At 39.5% G+C, this 21254-nt stretch overlaps 1 protein-coding gene across 11 annotated transcripts in view; it reads left to right on the top strand.

Annotated features, from left to right (window-relative positions):
- LOC106982520 (zinc finger protein 37A-like) overlaps window positions 1-21254 on the top strand; it is a 179105-nt gene that overhangs the window by 85098 nt on the left and 72753 nt on the right. For 8 of the 11 annotated variants that reach the window (XM_053206946.1, XM_053206944.1, XM_053206945.1 and 5 more), the window contains 3 exons: window positions 4011-4069; window positions 17539-17665; window positions 17954-18043. In XM_053206946.1, the coding sequence (XP_053062921.1) occupies window positions 4011-4069; window positions 17539-17665; window positions 17954-18043 (276 nt within the window). Of the gene's footprint in view, window positions 1-1119; window positions 2089-2140; window positions 2564-4010; window positions 4070-17538; window positions 17666-17953; window positions 18044-21254 lie in introns of those variants that run through there. The other 3 variants (XM_053206949.1, XM_053206952.1, XM_053206948.1) reach the window with 3 other exon arrangements.

Here is a 21254-nt window from a genome sequence, read left to right as displayed (position 1 = left end):
AGTATTAAGTGGTCTCCTAAGTGTAAAGGTTTCAAAACATATTTGCAAATCTTTTGACCCTTATCTCAATGAGAGGGAAGTTCTGTGTCTCTCCCCGCCCCCTCAAACCTTTCTAAAGTATATTTATTTGTGAGAGAGAGGGTGGGGGAGTGACAAACGGTGGGGAGATAAAGAATCCCAAGTAGTCTCTGCATCAGCAGTGCAGAGCCTGGAGTGGGGCTCAAACTCATAAATCATGAGATGACCTAAGCCAAAATCAGGAGTTATACTTTCAACTGACTGAGCCATCCAAGCGCCCGTGTGTCCCTTTTGAATGTGGGCACATTTGTTACATGATGACCTGAGCTATGGTTGGATGCTTAACCAACTGAGCCACTCTGGTGCCCCTGTTAAATTCATTTCTAAGAACTTTTTGTTTTTGTATTGTTCAGTGCTAATGTGTACAAGTTCATTTGCTATTAATATATTGATCTTGTATCCTGCAACCATGTTGCAGTCATTGATTAGTTCTGATGTTTGTTGTCATGTTCCTAAGTATATTCTACATGGAAGCTCCTGTCATCTGCAGACAGAGTTTTACCACTTTATTTCCAATCTGGATGACTTTTATTCCATTTTATTGCCTAATTTCCCTTTCTAGGACCTTCGGTTCGACATTAACCATAAGTGGTAAGAGTGGTGTAAGGGCATATACAAATGAAAAATAAGAGGCTTAATATTCTGCTAAAAATGAAGAGACATCCCTCCTTGTAGATCATTTTCTAAAGTTGTAAATTCTTTGCGCTTTTGGGAATGAACCATATATCTTCTTAAATGTCTCTTGGTAGTTTTACAGCCTAGAATGTCTTTCCCAAGGACCTCAGAACCATCTGTTTGAAATGTAATAGGGAGCTGGCACTTCTGTCTCCCAGAGTCTGTGAGAGGGTAGAAGCCTAAACTTTGGTGGTTGGGGTCTTGATCCAAGTTGCAAAACTACCTCCTGTCATAAAGATAGGAGAAGCTTGTTTTTTTGACTTGTAAAACCAATAAACTAACACAGGTGATCATCCCAATTACCAGGCAAATTTAGGGCAAACAATGTGTGATAAAGGATGCTGTGAAGTCCTCCTACTTGAGAATTAGTTCTTGTTTTTGCAACATTTATGTGATGGGATGTATCTGCTTGGCTATAAAAAGGTGAGATTTCTTTCTGTCCTTGGATTGTCTTTGAGATACATCCCGCCATTCAATGATAAGATTGTTTTCTTTGTCTTCTGCCTGAGTGACTAAGTTTTCTAGGTTCGGAGAAGATTTGTTTTAAATTAGATTTCCCTAACAATTTCGGCGATAAGGATGGTGATTCCTGACCACTCTAATGCTAAATCGGGTATGCTTTCTCATCAATGAATGCCTGAAAGGACGAACGAAATAAGAGAGGTATGATACTGTCGATGTTACAATAGAAATAGAACACAGACTGTCTCTGGAAGAAATTCTGCAGGTGCATTTTGCAGTAGAAACTGCTAGGAGAGCCAATTCATCAGGGAAATGGAATTAATGAAAGGTGTGTATTTAGATTCTTAGCATTCATTTCGGATAAGCAATGAGTCAAACTGTACTATCGGTGCCTCCTGCTTGTACCTTATTTGCGAAATCGGGCAGTTATACCCAAAGTCTCCTAAGCCTGAAGGCTGATTCCGAAGGAGGTGTCGCCAGGGTCTTAGAAAACTCAGCGCGCGCTTCCTGCTCGGGCGCAGGAGCCGCTCGGGGCCTTCTGCGCATGTGCGCTGCGCTCCTCCCGGTAGTTCACGTCGCCGCCGCGGCATCGCGAGAAGACGGTCCCGGATGCTCTCGCGCCTGAGGGCCTGTGGGCAGGCGGAGAGGACGTGGTGGGTGAGACCCGGGTGGCTGTGGTGGTTGTTGGTGACCGGTGGGACGGAGGCCTTGTGCGGGAGGGGCCGGTGACGGAGGAAACGGCTCGGTGCCTGAGCGCGGGGTGAGTCCTGCTCCGTCTGTATGCATCGAATGAGAACCAGCGCGTCCCCGCGCTTGTTATCCAGCGAAGGTTCGTGTTGTCGTCTCCGAGGTGAAGGGTCGCCCGACGCCTTGGTAAGACCGGCGGAAACTGGCCTGGGGGCGCTCGTGGGTGGTCGCTTCTCTCCTGGGGGGGGGGGGGGAACCGCGTTCTTCTCCACTCGGGTCCGTCTTCGTCCTCCCAGCCACCAGTGGTCAGTGTCCCGTTCCCATGGTAACCGCATAAAGTCCTGTGGGAGGTGACGGAAGCCCAGGTGGCGAACGAGTAGATGCGTTCTCTGCCTCATCCTCTGTCTCTCATCAAACCTGAGAGCGAGGCCGACGCAGTAGCTGCAGGAGACCTGACCTCTCCTGGGGAGTAATTTTCAAGTGAACGTGGCCTTGCATTGGGGGAATTCATTGTTGTTTCTGGAGAAGCCGAATGATGGCGTCCAGGTCCCTCCGGCACCCTGCAGCCTTGCCTGTGCCCTCGGTAGCAGCGGTTTGTGTTTACAGAAGGTCCAGCTTGCGATTCAGGGTTACAGGAAGGGCCAACAGCTTTCGATCTTGGGTAAGGATTCCAACTGGCTATGCTCAGTTTTCCTGGAACAGGGCAGCCATTGTGAGGGAAGAAGGGGGCCCCCAAGAGCAGGAATCCCTCCTAGGACAGTCGGTCAGTTGGCCCCAGACCGCAGCAGAAATGCACAGCGAATGTGGAAGGAGCAAAGACCCTTGCCAGGACCGCCGTCGTGTCGAGATCCTTGCAGACTGGGTGCCCGTATTCGTTCTGGGCCAGCTTTCAGGAGGGACGGAAGCTGTGGCTGGGAGAGGAGGGTGAAGCAAAAGGAACGGAGAATACTTAACTGCTCGCGAGGGAGGTGTGGGGGCATCATGTGGAAGGAAGGGCTTGCCAGCCAAGTGGAAGGAAACCACCTCTTTCATCCCTTCCTTCTTTGCTCCACCCCCAGATTCTGAGCCCTTCGCACAGGACAGCACAACTAGCCCCGGGCTGAATGCTCCCTCTGTCCCGATCTGGTAGAATCCGAGATGGTACCGCAGGAGAGGCCTTTAGGTCTCAGTGACCGCTCATAGTCACACATTTTGTGCTGGCAAAACCAAAAGCAGACATTGAGTCTCCTGATGGCCCTGGCAGGTGTTTTCTGCTTTGGCAACGGATAAGTCAGAACCAGTTTGTGGTGGTTGTTTTTAATCAAAAGGTATGTTCAAGAACCTAAAACTGAGTTAAAGCAACCTCTTTTTTTTTTCCCCTTACGAAAAAGATCAGCCCTTAAAATTCGCTCCCTTTTTTCAGAACCTAGTGGGACTCTCTGGTGTGTAATGAAATTTACGACTTGAGTATTTTTTGCTCAGGATCAGTTTTCATGAAATCCCTATGTTCCATTCCTTGGCTTGTCTTAATTTGCTTAATTAGTGTACTGTGTTGTTTACCTTTTTCTGGGTTAGAGTGTACGTTGTCAGTAACTCAGTAAAAAAATTTATTTATTTATTTTTTTTGAAAAAAATTTTTTCTGAGAGAAAGCGTGTGTGCACAACATGGGGAGGGGCAGAGAGGAAGAGAGGGAGAATCCCAAGCAGGCTGTGCACTGTCAACGCAGAGCCTGAAGCGGGGCTCGAACTCACGGACTGTGAGATCCATGACCTGAGCCAAAAATCAAGAGCTGGATGCTTAACCGACTGAGCCACCCAGGTGCCCCAACAAAATTTAAGTATTTTATCTTTAGTACGTCTCTACCCAACATGGGGCTCAAATCTACAACCTGAGATCAAGAGTCGCTGGCCCCACCTACTGAGCCTCCAGGCACCAGGAAAACAAATGTTTTTACATTTAAAAACGAGTGAGTCCCAGCCCTCCGGAATTGTTCCTGGGCTGCTCCCTCCCTTCCTCTCATCCTTTCTGTCCCTTCTCAAAGCATCTCCCCTTCAGAGTTGCTTTGCCAGCAGCTACGTGGAATTTTGTAGGCTGGTGGCATCTCTCATGATCCGTCTTTGCTTCTCAGCTGTGCCCTCCTGGCTATCCCTACTCTTCCAGGGCCAGCCGAAGATGATCACATCCCAGGTGAGTTGTTCATTTACTCACAGTTTTGCCTAACAGTGATTATGTGAGGTTTATACAATTTGTGTGAGGTTTATTATAAAATGTCTGTACCTTCATATGAAATAGTACAAATAAAAATGTTAACATCAGGGAAGATAGAGAGCACAAGTCCACAAGTTACAGTACATGGGCCAAATACAGCCTGCTGCCTCTTTCTCTATGGCCCACAAATTAAACAGAAACAAATCAAGAGTGATTTTTTTTTTTGTGATATGAAATTCAGATTTAAGTGTCTCTGAAGTTTTATTGGGACATAGCTGCACTCATTTATTTGTGGCTGTGATTGCTTTCATATTACAGGGGCAGAGTTGAGTGATTGTGACAGAGATGGTATAGCTCGGCAAGCCTAAAATACTTACTAGGTGGCCATTTACGGAAAAGGTTTGCTGTTTGCTGACCTCTGATACAGTAGGGCAAAGATGCCCTGTAGATAAATGCACATCTTGAGATCTTACTGAGTTTTGAAACTGGAACATAAAAAAAGTTTTTTGATAACCTTCATTTGGTGACATTGTGTCCCTTCCAGTGACAATCCTGCAGTAACTAAAAAAGTGGTAGGAATAAAGTGAATAATTCTCGTCCAATTCGGAGGAAAATTTGAGTTGCACATGAATTGTGCCAGCATTAGGACTCATGGTTGTTCAAAGAAGGAGCGAATTTGGACAGACCATGGTGATCTAGGATGGTCAGGAGGAGGAGGTAGGCTTTGTGACTGCCCTGGGGACTGGGCAGAATCTAAATTTTTGCAGAGTCTGGTGAGGGATTCCACTCTTTCAGTTGTGGTAAAATACACATGATGTGTAATTCACCCTTAATCCTTTTTAAAGTGTAGAATTGAGTTGCACTTAATACATTTACAATGTTGTACAACCATAACTGCCATCTCCTGTCAGAATAGTTTCATCACACCAGAAAGAAACCTCATACTTTTAATAAGCAGTGCCGTGACTTAATGAACAATTCCTCCCCAGTCTCCCCAGCCCCTAGCAACCACTAATCCACTTCCTGTTCGTGGATTTGTCTGTTCTGGATGTCTGATATAAATGGAATCATACAATGTGTAGTCTTCCATGTGTGACTTCTTTCACTTCCTTTAATGTTTTCAAGACCCACCTATGTTGTAGCATGTTATCATTACTTCATCTCCTTTTGTGACTGAGTGATACTCCCTTGTGTGTATACACCACCTTTTGTGTGTCCATCAGTTGATGGGCATTTGGAGTGATTCCATGTTTGGCTATTGAGAATAGTGCTGCTGTGAGCATTCACGTACAAGCTTTTGTTGAAGACCTGTTTCACTTTCCTGGGAGTAAAATTGATGGCGCATTCTATGTTTAACGTATTGTGAAACCGCCAAACTGTGTTCTGCAGCAAGGTCCCTTGCAAGTCCATGTGAATTTTAGATTAGCCTTTCTGTTTCTACAAAACAAACAAAGAAACAAAACAAAACACGCACACACACACAAAACACACAACACACAAAACAAAAACCCTAAAGCTGTTGAGAATTTGATAAGGATTGCATTGAATCTGTATATCACTTTGGGGATGTTTTATAATCCGTGAATGTGAGGTGTTTTTCCATTTGCCTAGGTTCTTTAATTTCTTTCAGCAATATTTTGTAGTTTTCAGTGTGCAAATCTTACAACCTCTTGCTTAAATTTATTCTTAAGTATTTTATTCTTTTAGATGCTGTTGTAAGTGGAATTGTTTTCTCTTTTTTTTAACTTTTTTTTTTAACGTTTATTTATTTTGAGAGAGAGACAGAATGCAAGCGGGTTAGGGGCAGAGAGAGAGAGGGAGACACAGAATCCGAAGCAGGCTCCAGGCTCCGAGCCATCAGCACAGAGCCCGATGCGGGGCTCGAACCCATGAGCTGTGAGATCATGACCTGAGCCGAAGTCGGACGCTCAACCGACTGAGCCACCCAGGCGCCCCAGTGGAATTGTTTTCTTAATGCAACTCTGATTAGTTTCTCTTTCAACTTAGTTGAAAGCAGATAACTGAAAACACTTGATTGTAAAAGGAGATATTATCCATTCTCACTCACCAGTCAGTCGTTCCATCCTCTGATATCCTGGAGGTTTTGCGGCATGGGGGTAATGCACCTTAGTGAGATTTTACATGTTCTTTGTGAATATATTTTTTAGTAAAGAACATGTGACTAGACATTTTTAGCCCGATATGAAATGCTATGTCTTTTATATTGGGAATTTAATGTTTCCTTTTTGTTGTAGTTAGTGATACGTGGTTTTAACTCCTTCATCTTTCATTGCAATTTTATTGTCCACACCTTCTTCTTACATATTAAAAAACTCCAATATATTGAGGTGAGATTCATATCACAAAATTATTATTTTTTTTGAGAGAGAGAGAGAGAGAAAGAGCAGGAGCATGCATGCCGGGAGAGGTAAGGAAAGAGGGAGGGAGAGAATCTTAAGCAGACTCCACACCTAGTGTAGAGCCTGATGACGTGGGGCTCGATCTCACAACCATGGTATGATCATGACGTGAGCTGAAATCAAGTAGGAGGCTCAACTGACTGAGCCACCCAGGTGCCCCCAAAACAAAATGATTTTAAAGCAACCAAGTCAAATCAGTACATTTAGTACACAGTGTTATGAAACCACTACCTTTATTGAGTTTCAAAATATTCCCATCACCCTTTACTCGTTAATAAGTTTCTCCCCGTTCTTCTATTCACCCAACCCCTGGCAACCGACAATTTGTGTTGAGTCTCTACGGGTTGATCTGTTGTGAATATTTATTACAAGTGGAGTCATTCAGCATATGGCCATTTGTGTCTGGCTTCTTTCACTTAGCATGTTTCCAGGCTGTGTCCCTGTTTAGTACATGTCAGTACATTATTACTTTTTTTCTTTTTTAATTGTGGCAAAATAGAAATAACATAAAATTTACCATCTTAAACACTTTTAAGTGTACACTTAAGTGGTATTAAATACATTCATGTTGTTGTGTGTCTGTCACTACCATCCATCCCCATACTCTTTTCATCTTGTAAAACTGAAATTCTATACCTATTAAACAATAACTCCCCAATCTCCCCTACCTCTAGGTGATGGAAACCACTGTTACAACTTCCTGTTTCTATAATTTTGACTACCCTGAGTACCTCGTATTAGTGAAATCCTGTAGTCTTTGTCCTTTTGTGACTGGCTTATTTCGCTTAGCATTACGTCCTCAAGATTCATCCATGTTGTAGCGTATTGCAGGGTTTTTTCCATTGTTAAGGCTGAGTAATATCCCATTGTACGTATATGCACATTATGCTTGTCCATTCGCCTGTCCATGGACACTTGAGTTGCTTCCATGTTTCCACTATTGTGAATAATGATGCTGCCGTGAACACGAGTGGTTGAGACATGTGGTTGAGACCTACTCTTGGGTATATACCTCGAAGGAAAATTGCTGGGCCGTAAGGTAATTCTAGTTTTAATTTTGAGGACGCTCCATCCTGTTTTTACAATGGTTGTACCGCTTTACACTCTAAGCAGTCAGCAGCAGAGGATGGGAGTTCCATTTCCTCTCCATCCTTGCCAACAGTTGCTTTTTCTTTTTTTGATAGTAGCAATCTCAATGGGTGTGAGGTGGGATCTTACTGTACCTTTGACTTGTATTTCCTTAATGATTCATGATGTTTACTATATTTTCTTGTGTTTGTTGGCCATTTGTATATCCTCATTGGAGAAATATCTGTTCAAGTCCATTGCCCATTTTTGAATTAGGTTGTTTGGGTTTTTTTTGTTGTTGCTGAATTTTAGGAGTTCTCTTTATATTCTGGATAATAATCTCTTATCAGATATATGAATTATAAATATTTTCTCCTGTTCTGTCGATTAACTTTTAACTCTGTGGATAGTATCTTTTGATGTGAACATTACAATTTTCATGACAAGTGTGTCCGTTTCTTCTTTGTTACCCATGCCTTTGATGTCATATCCAGGAAGTCATTGCCAAATCCGGTGTTGTGTATCTTTTGTACTATGTTTTCTTCTAAGTTTTATTGTTTTAGAACTTAAATTTAGGTACTTGATGTGAGTTGATTTTTGTCTATGGTGTTAGGTTAAGGGTCCAACTTTATTCTCTTACATGTGGCTATCCAGTTTTTCTAGTGCCATTTGATAAAAAGACTGTCATTTTCCCATTGAGTGGTCTTGACAGCCTTGTCAAAAATCATTTGACAAGATGTGTGAGTGTTTATTTCTGGACTCTTTTCTATTCCATTGGTCTTATTTGTCCCTTTTTATGCTGGTACCATCCTGTTTTGATTGCTGTGGCTTTGTACTAAGTTTTGAAATCAGGAAGTGTAAGTCTTCCAGTTTTGTTGTTTTTCAGGATTGTTGTGGATAGTCTGGTTTCTTTGAATTTTAGGATGGGTTTTTTTAATTTGTGCAAAAAACATCATTGGGATTTTGCTAAGGATTTCATTGAATCTGTACATCACTTTGAGTAGTATTGACATTTTAACAGTAAGTTTCTAATCCATGAACATGGGATGTGTTTCCATTTATTAATGCCTTCTTTAATGCCTTCAGCACTATTTTGTGGTTTTTATTGTGCAGATCTTTTACATCTTTGGTCACGGTAATTCCTAAGATTTTGTTTGATGCTTTGGTAAGTGGAATTGGTTTTGTAATTTCCTTTTCAGGTCATTCATCGTTCCTATATAGAAATGCAACTGATTTTTGTGTGTTGATGTATCTTGCTACTTTGCTGAATTCATTTAGTTGATGCAGCCGTTTTTTTTTTTTTGTGGAGTCTTTAGGTTTTTCTACATGTAATATTATTTCATTTGCACAGATGCTTTTACTTTTTCCTTTCTAATTTAGATGCTTTTTATTTCTTTTTCTTGTCTAATGCTCTGACTAGAACATCCAGTCCTGTGTTGAAGACAAGTGGTGAAAGCAGGCATCCTGACCCTGCTCCTGATCTGAGAGGAATGGCTCTGCCTTTTCACCACTGAGAATAATTTTTCGTGTGTGTGTGTGTGTGTGTGTGTGTGTGTGTTATATTTTTGGCTTTTGTTAAGTGGGGGTAGTTCCTTTCTATTCCTATTTTGTTGACTGCTGATACCATGAAAGATGGTGGGATTTTGTCAGATGCCTTTTCTGCATCACTTGAGATTGTCTTGTGGGTTTTTTTTTCCTTCATTGTATTGATGTGGTGTATTGTATTAATCAATTTTTGTGTGTTGAACCATCCTTGCATTCCAGGAATGGATCTACTTGGTCATGGTGTATAATAATCCTTCTTTAAAAACTAAATTAAATTAAATTAAATCTTATTAGTTTTTTAGACAGTGAGTGTGGACGTGAGCAGGGATGGGGCAGAGGAGAAGGGAAAGACAGACTCTTAGGCTCCATGCCCAGTGTGGAGTGTGACAAAGGGCTCAGTTTCATGTCCATGTGATCATGACCTGAGCCAAAATCAAGAGTGGGTTGCTCAACTGTCTAAGGCACCCAAGTGCCCCTATTTTATTTTATTTTTTAAAGGAAACATAATTAACATACAATTTTATATTAGCATAAGGTATACAGCATACTGGTTCAACAATTGTATACATTAGTGCTTACCACAATAAGTGTAGTCACCAGCTGTTGCCATATGTTATTACAATATTACTGACTTTATTTGCTGTTCTATACTTTTCATCTCCATGATTTATTTAATAACCGGAAGGTTGTAACTCTTAATCCTCTTTCTCTGTTTCACCCATCTACCTACACCTTCCCTTAGCAACTACCAGTTGTTCTCAGTATTTATGGGTCTCTTTTTTGTTTCTTTGTTCATTTGTTTTGTTTTTTAGATTCCACATGGAAGTGAAATCATGTGGTATTTTTCTTTTTCTGTCTGACTTATTTCACTTAGCATAATACCTTTTAGGTCTATCCATTTTGTCACAGATGCCAAGATCTCATTCTTTTTAATGCGCATGTAATATTCCATTGTGTGTGTGTGTGTGTGTGTGTGTGTGTGTATATATACATATATGTATGTATATATGTATGCGTATATATATACACATATATGTATACATATATACACACATATATGTATACATGTATATATATGTGTATATATATACACTAAATCTTCTCTATTCCTTCATCTATCAATGATTCTTCCTTCATTCTTCCTTCCTTGTCTATTCCTTCATCTATCAGGGTTCTTCCATATCTTGGGTATTGTAAATAATATTGCAGTAAACATAGGAGTGTATGTGTCTTTTCAAATGAAGTGTTGTTTTTTTTTCTTTTGGCTAAGTGCACGGTAGTGGAACTACTGGGTCATACGGTATTTCTATTTTTCTGTTTTTGAGGAGCATCCATACTTTTTTCACAGTGATTGCACCAGTTCCATTCCCACCAAAAATTCACATTTTTCTCCACATCCTCGCCAACATTTGTTATTTCTTTTTGATACTAGCCGTTCTGACAGGTGTGAGGTGATATCATTGTGGTTTTGATTTGCATTTCTGATGATGAGTGATGTTGAGCATCTTTTCCTGTGTCTGAGAGAGAGAGGGTTAGAGAGAGCAGGAGTAGGGGAGGGGCAGAGAGAGAGGGAGACACAGAACCTGAAGCAGGCTGTAGGCTCGGAGCTGTCAGCACGAAGCTCAATGTGGGGCTCGAACCCACGAACCATGAGATTGTGATCTGAGCCAAAGTTGGATGCTTAACTGACTAAGCCACCCAGGCGCTCCTGTATGTCTGCTTTAATCAGGTGTATAAGTTCTTCATATGTTTTGGATATTAACCTCTTTATAGGATATATCATTTGCAGATATTTCCTCCCATTCACTGGGTTGCCTTTTTGTTTTGTTGATGGTTTTCTTTATGCAAAATCTTTTTATTTTGGTGTAGTTGTAACAGTTTATTTTGCTGTTACTTCCCTTGCCTCATGAGACATATCTAGAAAAGTGTTTCTGTGGCCAATGTCAAAGAAGTTACTGGGTGTAAGTGTCTTCCAGGAGTTTTATGATTTCAGGGCTGACATTTAGGTCTTTAATCCCTTTTGAGTTTCTTTTTTGTGTATAGTGTAAGAAAGTGGTCCAGTTTAATTCTTTTGCATGTAGCTGTCGAGTTTTCCCAGCACCATTTGTTGAAGAGACTATTTCACAAAGTTTATTCTTGCTTCCTTTGTCATAGATTAATTGACCATGTAGGTATGGGTTTACTTCTCAGGTCTCGATTCTGTTCCATTGATTTTTGTGTCTATTTTCGTGCCAGTACCATATGTTTTGATTACTATAGCTTTGTGATATGTAATGATCCTTTTACTATGCTGCTGAATTCTGTTTGGAAATATTTTGTTGAGGACTTTTTACATCCATGTTCATAAAAGATATTGTAGTTTCCTTGTTCTCTTGAAGACAGTTTTTTAAACTAGAAAAGGATTCACCCATTTTCCCCACCCCCCCAAGTTCTCTGTATGAGCTTGTTTTTTTTGTTTTTTTAAGATTCCACATGTAAGAGAGATCACTTGGTACTTACTTGTCTTTCTCTTTCTGACTTATTTCACTTAGCATCATGCCATAAAGTCCATACATGTTGTTGCAAATGGCAAGGTTTCATTCTTTTTTGTGGCTGAATCATATTCCGTTGTATATACATACCACAATTTCTTTATGCATTCATCCATCAGTGGACAGTTAGGTTGCGTCCATATCTTGGATATTGTAAATAGTTCTGCTGTAATCATGGGGGTGTATGTATCTTTTTCAGTTAATGTTTTTATCTTGGGGGGGGTGGGTAACTACTGAGAAGTGGAATGGCTGGATCATATGGTAGTTCTACTTTTAATTGTCTGGAGAGCCTCCATACTGTTTTCCGTAGCACCAGTTTACATTCCGACGCACAGTGCCCAGCATTCCCTTTTGTCTGCATCCTTGTTAACGCTTGTTCCTCCTTGTGTTTTTGGTAGCCATTCTAACAGGTAGGAGGTAATATCATTGTGGTTTTGATTTGCCTCTCCCTAATGATGAATGATGTTGAGCATCTTTTTTATGGGCCTGTATGTCTTCTCTGAGTAATTGTGTATTCATATTTTTTTTGCAAGTGAGTTATGTGAGTTCTTTATACATTTTGAATATTAGTCCCTTATGAGATACAGGACTCAGGAATATTTTCTGTGTTGAGTAGGTTTCCTTTCTATTTTTGTTGATGATTTTCTTTGGTGTGCAAAACATTTTAGTTATGATGTACTCCTATTTATTTCTTCTTGTGTTGTTTTTTTGCTTTTGGTGTCAAACCTAAAACCATTGCCAAGACCTATGTCAAGGAGCTTATTATTAGCACCTCTGTTGTTGTTTTTTTTTAGGAGTTTTATATGGTTACATGTTTTCCTGTTTTCTTTGTATGCCTTGTGATTTTTTGATTAAACATTGGGCATTTGAATTTAATAATGTGGTAGCTTGGAAATCAGATTCTCCCCAGTCTGCAATGTTTGCTGTATTTTCTTACTGTTTTTGTTTCTTCTTACTTATTTATTGTTTGATGGTGGTAGTCTCTCTTTGTGCCAAGGATCAGCCTGATGTATAAACGTAATGTCTTCTTAGGTGTGGATTCTTTAATTCCTGTGGCAGGTATGTCTTTGCGGGTTTCCTTATGAGAATATCTTCTTTGAGATCAGAAAGAGTATTTTATTCCACTTGGAATTGTCAGAACCAGGGCAGTTCCAAGTACATGTGTGCACTCAGATCTTTTGCATTAAGGAATAAATTGAGATATTGACTAGGAAGATGGCAGCATAGGAGGACGCTGGGCTCACCACGCATCCTGCTGATCACTTAGATTCCACCTACACCTGCCTAAATAACCCAGAAAACCGCCAGAGGATTAGCAGAACGGAGTCTCCGGAGCCAAGAGCAGACGAGAGGGCCAGAAAGGCATGGCAGGAGATCTTCAATGTGATGAACAGAAAAAATATGCAGCCGAGAATCCTTTATCCAGCAAGTCTGTCATTTAGAATAGAAGGAGAGATAAAGGTCTTCCCAAACAAACAAAAACTGAAGGAATTCGTCACCACTAAACCAGCCCTACAAGAGATCCTAAGGGGGATCCTGTGAGACAAAGTACCAGAGACATCGCTACAAGCATAAAACATACAGACATCACAATGACTCTAAACCCGTATCTTTCTATAATAACACTGAATGTAAATGGATTGAATGCGCCAACCAAAAGACATAGGGTATCAGAATGGATAAAAAAAAACAAGACCCATCTATTTGCTGTCTACAAGAGACTCATTTTAGACCTGAGGACACCTTTAGATTGAGAGTGAGGGGATGGAGAACTAGTTATCCTGCTACTGGAAGCCAAAAGAAAGCTGGAGTAGCCATACTTATATCAGACAAACTAGACTTTAAATTAAAGGCTGTAACAAGAGATGAAGAAGGGCATTATATAATAATTACAGGGTCTATCCATCAGGAAGAGCTAACAGTTATAAATATCTATGCGCCGAATATGGGAGCCCCCAAATATATAAAACAATTACTCATAAACGTAAGCAACCTTATTGATAAGAATGTGGTAATTGCAGGGGACTTTAACACTCCACTTACAGAAATGGATAGATCATCTAGACACACGGTCAATAAACAAACAAGGGCCCTGAATGATACATTGGATCAGATGGACTTGACAGATATATTTAGAACTCTGCATCCCAAAGCAACAGAATATACTTTCTTCTCGAGTGCACATGGAACATTCTCCAAGATAGATCATATATTGGATCACAAAACAGCCCTTCATAAGTATACAAGAATTGAAATTATACCATGCATACTTTCAGACCACAATGCTATGAAGCTTGAAATCAACCACAGGAAAAAGTCTGGAAAACCTCCAAAAGCATGGAGGTTAAAGAACACCCTACTAAAGAATGAGTGGGTCAACCAGACAATTAGAGAAGAAATAAACAAATATATGGAAACAAATGAAAATGAAAATACAACAATCCAAAGGTTTTGGGATGCAGCGAAGGCAGTCCTGACAGGAAAATACATTGCAATCCAGGCCTATCTCAAGAAACAAGAAAAATCCCAAATACAAAATCTAACAGCACACCTAAAGGAAATAGAAGCAGAACAGCAAAGGCAGCCTAAACCCAGCAGAAGAAGAGAAATAATAAAGATCAGAGCAGAAATAAACAATATAGAATCTAAAAAAACTGTAGAGCAGATCAACGAAACCAAGAGTTGGTTTTTTGAAAAAATAAACAAAATTGACAAACCTCTAGCCAGGCTTCTCAAAAAGAAAAGGGAGATGATCCAAATAGATAAAATCATGAATGAAAATGGAATTATTACAACCAATCCCTCAGAGATACAAACAATTATCAGGGAATACTATGAAAAATTATATGCCAACAAATTGGACAACCTGGAAGAAATGGACAAATTCCTAAACACGCACACTCTTCCAAAACTCAATCAGGAGGAAATAGAAAGCTTGAACAGACCCATAATCAGCGAAGAAATTGAATCGGTTATCAAAAATCTCCCAACAAATAAGAGTCCAGGACCAGATGGCTTCCCAGGGGAGTTCTACCAGACATTTAAAGCAGAAATAATACCTATCCTTCTCAAGCTATTCCAAGAAATAGACAGGGAAGGAAATCTTCCAGACTCATTCTATGAAGCCAATATTACTTTGATTCCCAAACCAGACAGAGAGCCAGTAAAAAAAGAGAACTACAGGCCAATATCCCTGATGAATATGGATGCAAAAATTCTCAATAAGATACTAGCAAATCGAATTCAGCAGCATATAAAAAGAATTATTCACCATGATCAAGTGGGATTCATTCCTGGGATGCAGGGCTGGTTCAACATTCGCAAATCAATCAACGTGATACATCACGTTAATAAAAGAAAAGATAAGAACCAAATGATCCTGTCAATCGATGCAGAAAAGGTCTTTGACAAAATTCAGCACCCTTTCTTAATAAAAACCCTTGAGAAAGTCGGGATAGAAGGAACATACTTAAACATCATAAAAGCCATTTATGAAAAGCCCACAGCTAACATCATCCTCAATGGGGAAAAACTGAGAGCTTTTTCCCTGAGATCAGGAACACGACAGGGATGCCTACTCTCACCGCTGTTGTTTAACATAGTGTTGGAAGTTCTAGCATCAGCAATCAGACCACAAAAGGAAATCAAAGGCATCAAAATTGGCAAAGATGAAGTCAAGCTTTCACTTTTTGCAGATGACATGATACTACTATACATGGAAAATCCGATAGACTCCACCAAAAGTCTGCTAGAACTGATACATGAATTTAGCAAAGTTGCAGGATACAAAATCAATGTACAGAAATCAGTTGCATTCTTATACACTAACAATGAAGCAACAGAAAGACAAAGAAACTGATCCCATTCACAATTGCACCAAGAAGCATAAAATACCTAGGAATAAATCTAACCAAAGATGTAAAAGATCTGTATGCTGAAAACTATAGAAAGCTTATGAAGGTAATTGAAGAAGATCTAAAGAAATGGAAAGACATTTCCTGCTCATGGATTGGAAGAATAAATATTGTCAAAATGTCAATACTACCCAAAGGTATCTACACATTCAATGCAATCCCAATCAAAATTGCACCAGCATTCTTCTCGAAACTAGAACAAGCCATCCTAAAATTCATATGGAACCACAAAAGGCCCCGAATAGCCAAAGTAATTTTGAAGAAGAAGACCAAAGCAGGAGGCATCACAATCTCAGATTTTAGCCTCTACTACAAAGCTGTCATCATGAAGACAGCATGGTATTGGCACAAAAACAGACACATAGACCAATGGAATAGAATACAAACCCCAGAACTAGACCCACAAACGTATGGCTAACTAATCTTTGACAAAGCAGGAAAGAACATCCAATGGAAAAAAGACAGCCTCTTTAACAAATGGTGCTGGGAGAACTGGACAGCAACATGCAGAAGGTTGAAACTAGACCACTTTCTCACACCATTCACAAAAATAAACTCAAAATGGATAAAGGACCTGAATGTGAGACAGGAAACCATCAAAACCCTAGAAGAGAAAGCAGGAAAAGACCTCTCTGACCTCAGCCGTAGCAATCTCTTACTCGACACATCCCCAAAGGCAAGGGAATTAAAAGCAAAAATGAATTACTGGGACCTTATGAAGATAAAAAGCTTCTGCACAGCAAAGGAAACAACCAACAAAACTAAAAGGCAACCAACGGAATGGGAAAAGATATTTGCAAATGACATATCGGATAAAGGGCTAGTATCCAAAATCTATAAAGAGCTCACCAAACTCCACACCCGTAAAACAAATAACCCAGTGAAGAAATGGGCAGAAAACATGAATAGACACTTCTCTAAAGAAGACATCCGGATGGCCAACAGGCACATGAAAGGACACTCAACATCTCTCCTCATCAGGGAAATACAAATCAAAACTACACTCAGATATCACCTTCACGCCAGTCAGAGTGGCCAAAATGAACAAATCAGGAGACTATAGATACTGGAGAGGATGTGGAGAAACGGGAACCCTCTTGAACTGTTGGTGGGAATGCAAATTGGTGCAGCCACTCTGGAAAACAGTGTGGAGGTTCCTCAGAAAATTAAAAATAGACCTACCCTATGACCCAGCAATAGCACTGCTAGGAATTTACCCAAGGGATACAGGAGTACTGATGCATAGGGGCACTTGTACCCCGATGTTTATAGCAGCACTCTCAACAATAGCCAAATGATGGAAAGAGCCTAAATGTCCATCAACTGATGAATGGATAAAGAAATTAAGAAATTGTGGTTTATATACACAATGGAGTACTACAGGGCAATGACAAAGAACGAAATATGGCCCTTTGTAGCAACGTGGATGGAACTGGAGAGTGTGATGCTAAGTGAAATAAGCCATACAGAGAAAGACAGTTACCATATGTTTTCACTCTTATGTGGATCCTGAGAAACTTGACAGAAACCCATGGGGGAGGGGAAGGAAAAAAAAAAAAAAGAGGTTAGAGTGGGAGAGAGCCAAAGCATGAGAGACTCTTAAAACCTGAGAACAAACTGAGGTTTGATGGGGGGTGGGAGGGAGGGGAAGGTGGGTGATGGGTATTGGGGAGGGCACCTTTTGGGATGAGCACTGGGTGTTGTATGGAATCCATTTTGACAATAAATTTCATATATTGAAAAAAAATAAAAAAGAATAAATTGATTCGTCAGTGGTATTTCTACTCTAATCTCTTTTTTACTCGCAAAGTCTAACACAAAACAAGGTATATATATAGTAAAGGTTAGTAACATCTGGTCAGTTTTCAGCAGCAAAACATGTAAGAATTTGTCTTTGAACATCTTTTTTTTTTTCTTTTCATATTTCCTGATTCTGACTACTTGAGACTGAGCACAATGTGCTTTTGCAGGGATTATTGTCATTCGGGGATGTGACTGTGGGCTTCACTGAGGAGGAGTGGCAGCGCCTGGACCCTGCTCAGAGGACCCTGTACAGGGACGTGATGCTGGAGAACTACAGCCACCTTGTCGCTGTGGGTAGGTAGTGCTTGTTTCTCAGGCAGGCCTCCAGTATGTGTGCCCGTTTTGTATTTACAGAAACCTGTAGAGTTTTTGTAGACTACAATAATATTTAGCTTTGGAATTTGGAGGCCAAGGATGGTTTATCCCTTTTGGTTGTCACAAGGAATTTGTTTCCCTGTGTCCCATAACAGGGATTAAATTAAATTTTTTTTATTGTGCAGTTTTTGAGTTATACTGTCATCCACCTTGAGGAATCCTGAAACTCATCCAGTTTCTCCCACGTGATACGATTCTTATTCACAGGGTTATCCATTCCTAAACCAGAAGTGATCCTCAAGTTGGAGCAAGGAGAGGAGCCATGGATATTAGACTCCCCAGGCCAGAGTGACCCAGGTGAGTCAGTCAGTGTGAGTCAGTTGGAGTTGAGGAGGAAATTAGATGATAAAGCATTAGTTGAGAGCTTAAGGTCATTGGAATGGTCTTTGAAGTGGTCTTCAGGAATCACTTTTTCAAGGCTCTGATGAGCCTTTGGAAGTGGCACGTTGACTTGACTCAAATATTCAGTGTCCCTGAATCACCCAGAATCTCCCAGTGTCACTTCTGTGTACGAAAGGAACAATTATATTGAATTAAGTGCACACATCTTAAGATATACTCTCTATATATGCTATATATGTGTATGTGGACCATATGTATGTTCTGTGTGTGTGTATATATAGTATCTGGCTTCTTTGGTTCAGTATTATGTCTTTGAGAAACATTCATGTTATGTGTATGATTAGTTTATTGCTGTATATTGCCGTGTAGCATTCCATTGTGACTCTCCCAGAGTTTATCTCTTTATTTTTATACTACATATTAAGGATACATATTCGTTTTGAAACCTATTTGGTTTGAGTTTTAAAGTATTTAAGCATCGATATAAATAGTCTTGTGTGTGTCTTTTTGAGGAAAAATTGTTTTTAAATCTTTGAAATCATATCCTATATATCTATATTTATATCTATTTATATATGTAACGTTCATTCATTTATTTTGAGAGAGAGAGAGCATTCATGTGAGCAGGGGAGGGGCAGAGAGAGAGGGAGAGAGAGAATCCCCAGCAGGCTGCATGCTGTCAGCACAGAGCCCAACATGAGGCTCGATTTCACATGTCATGGTCTCACAGGTCATGAACTCACATGACCTGAGCTGAAAGCAAGAGTTGAATGCTCACTGGACTCAGCCACCCAGGCGCCCCTAAGCTCTTAATGTCTGTTAGATGTGTGACCAGAAACAGGCTTGCTGGGTACAGAGTAGCTACATATTTAGCTTTATCAGTATTTTTTAAACAGTTTTCCAAAGTGGTTGTACTACGTCATATTGCTACTAGCAATGTGTGAGAGTTTTAATTGCAGTTCATCATTCACTTGGTATTGTCAGCCTAATTAATTTGCTATTCTAGTTATTGTGTTGTGCTATCTTGTTCGGTTTTAATTCCCATTTCTCTGCTGACTCATGATGTTGTGCATCCTTCCATATGTTTGTTGGCTTTTTGGATTTCCTTTAGCAAAGTAACTGTTGACATCTTTTGTCAATATTATTTTATTGGGTTATTGGTCTTAATTCTAGAATTTTTAAAATATATTTTGAATATAAATTTTTGGCAGATGTATGTAGTTATTGAAATCTTTTCTGAGTTATGTCTTGTTTTAGTCTCTTGATGACTTCTGAATACGGTTACAAAGACTGTCCTTTCCCCTGCTGAATTGTGGTTTTATCTTTGTCATTTATTGAGTGATCATATATTTGTGGTTTTCTTTCTGGACTTCTGATTTGTTCTACTGGCTGATTTATCCTTCTTTACGACAATACCACTGCTTTTTATTTTTATAACTTAATTATAAGTTATGACATCTGGCAGTGTTAGCCTTCTGGGCTGGCTATTTTCTTTTTTTTTAATTAAAACAAAATTTTTTTGAATTTATTTATTGTTGAGAGAGCACAAGCAAGGTGGGGCAGAGAGAGAGAGGGAGAGAGAGAGACTGTCTCTCTAGACAGAATCTGAAGCAGGCTCCAGGCTCTGAGCTGTCAGCACAGAGCCTGACACAGTTCGAACTCACAAACTGTGGGATCATGACTTGAGCTGAAGTCGGACATTTAACCAACTGAGCCACCCAGGTGCCCCAAGAACATGTTTAGTCTACAAAATATATTAAAATAATTTTTGTGATGCCAGATATTATGGATAATGCATTGCTACTATGAGCTTTTGCATTTTCATATACGTGTTAAAAGCACCTTGTCAATTTGTACAAGTACACACACACTCCCTACACCTACTTTTTTAGTGCTTCTATTGGGATTGCATTGCTCATTTTGGAGAAAATTGACATGTTCATAATACCGAGTTTTCCAATCCATGACCATGGTATGACTCTATTTAACTCTTCTTTAATTTCTTTCTGGTTTTTTAGTTTTCAGTTTAGTAGTTTTTCCCATCCTTCATTAAATATATTCTTTGTTTTTTTAAGTTTTATTTGTTTAAGTAGTCTTTACACCAAGTGTGGGGCTTCAGCTTACAACCCCAAGATCAAGAGTCACATGCTCCTCTGACTGAGCCAGTCAGGTGCCCTTTAGTAAATATATTCTTAAGTATTTTTATGTTTTCTTATACTATTTTCATTTTTAACCTTATGCTATTCATACTATTTTATTCTCCAGTTGTTTAATGCTAACATATAGAAAAACAGTTGATACTTGCACCCTGGCTTTGTATCCTGCAACTTTGCTAAATTTACTGATTTTGGTAGTTATATAGATTTTTAAAAATTTCATAGGTAAACAATTGTGTTCTCTAGGAATAAAGACAAGTTTACTTCTCCTTCCTAATGTTTATACATTTTTTTTTTTCTTAGCCTGTTGTACTGGTTGAGAATGCCAGTGATGTGATGTATAGAAGTGATGAAGGTGAACATTTTTGTCTCGTTCTTGACTTCAGGGAGAAACTGTTGGGTGTATTATTATTACTTTTGACTTTAGCTGAAGGATTTCTATAAATGTCTTTTATCATTTTGAAGAGGTTCTATTCCTAATTTGCTAGGAGATTTTTTTTTTTTTTTTAGATCATGACTGGGTATTGAATTTTGTCAAATGCTTTTTCTCCATGTATTGAGATAGTCATACTTATTTCATATTTATAATGTTAATATGGTGAGTGATCTTGATTGATTTTCAAATGTTAAACCAACCTGATATGTTTGAAATACATTCATCTTCATCATAATGTATTTTGCTGTTATAATCACTGAGTTTGGCTTTTCACTATTTTGTATAGAGTTTCTCTGTGTGCGTGTGTTCATGAGAGCTGTTATCCTGTACTTGTCCTCATCGTAATCTTTTCAGGTTTTGGGTTGAAGACTGTACTACCTTCATAAGATGAGTTGGGCGGTGTTTCATACTTTTCTATGTATGATATTATGTGAGATTATGTTATTTTTTTTAATGTTTGAAAGGTTTCACCTATGAAGCCATTGGGTCTGAAGTTATCTCTTGGTGGAGATTGTAAATTTCAGACTGTTAAATTTTTAGTATTTGTCTTTGTTAATTTTACCGTAAATACAAT

Source organism: Acinonyx jubatus, chromosome D2 (genome assembly GCF_027475565.1).
Source record: "Acinonyx jubatus isolate Ajub_Pintada_27869175 chromosome D2, VMU_Ajub_asm_v1.0, whole genome shotgun sequence".
In the NCBI taxonomy this organism is placed as follows: domain Eukaryota; kingdom Metazoa; phylum Chordata; class Mammalia; order Carnivora; family Felidae; genus Acinonyx; species Acinonyx jubatus.
The sequence above is the reverse complement of the archived record's forward strand: the minus strand, read 5'-3'. Positions and strand labels throughout refer to the sequence as shown.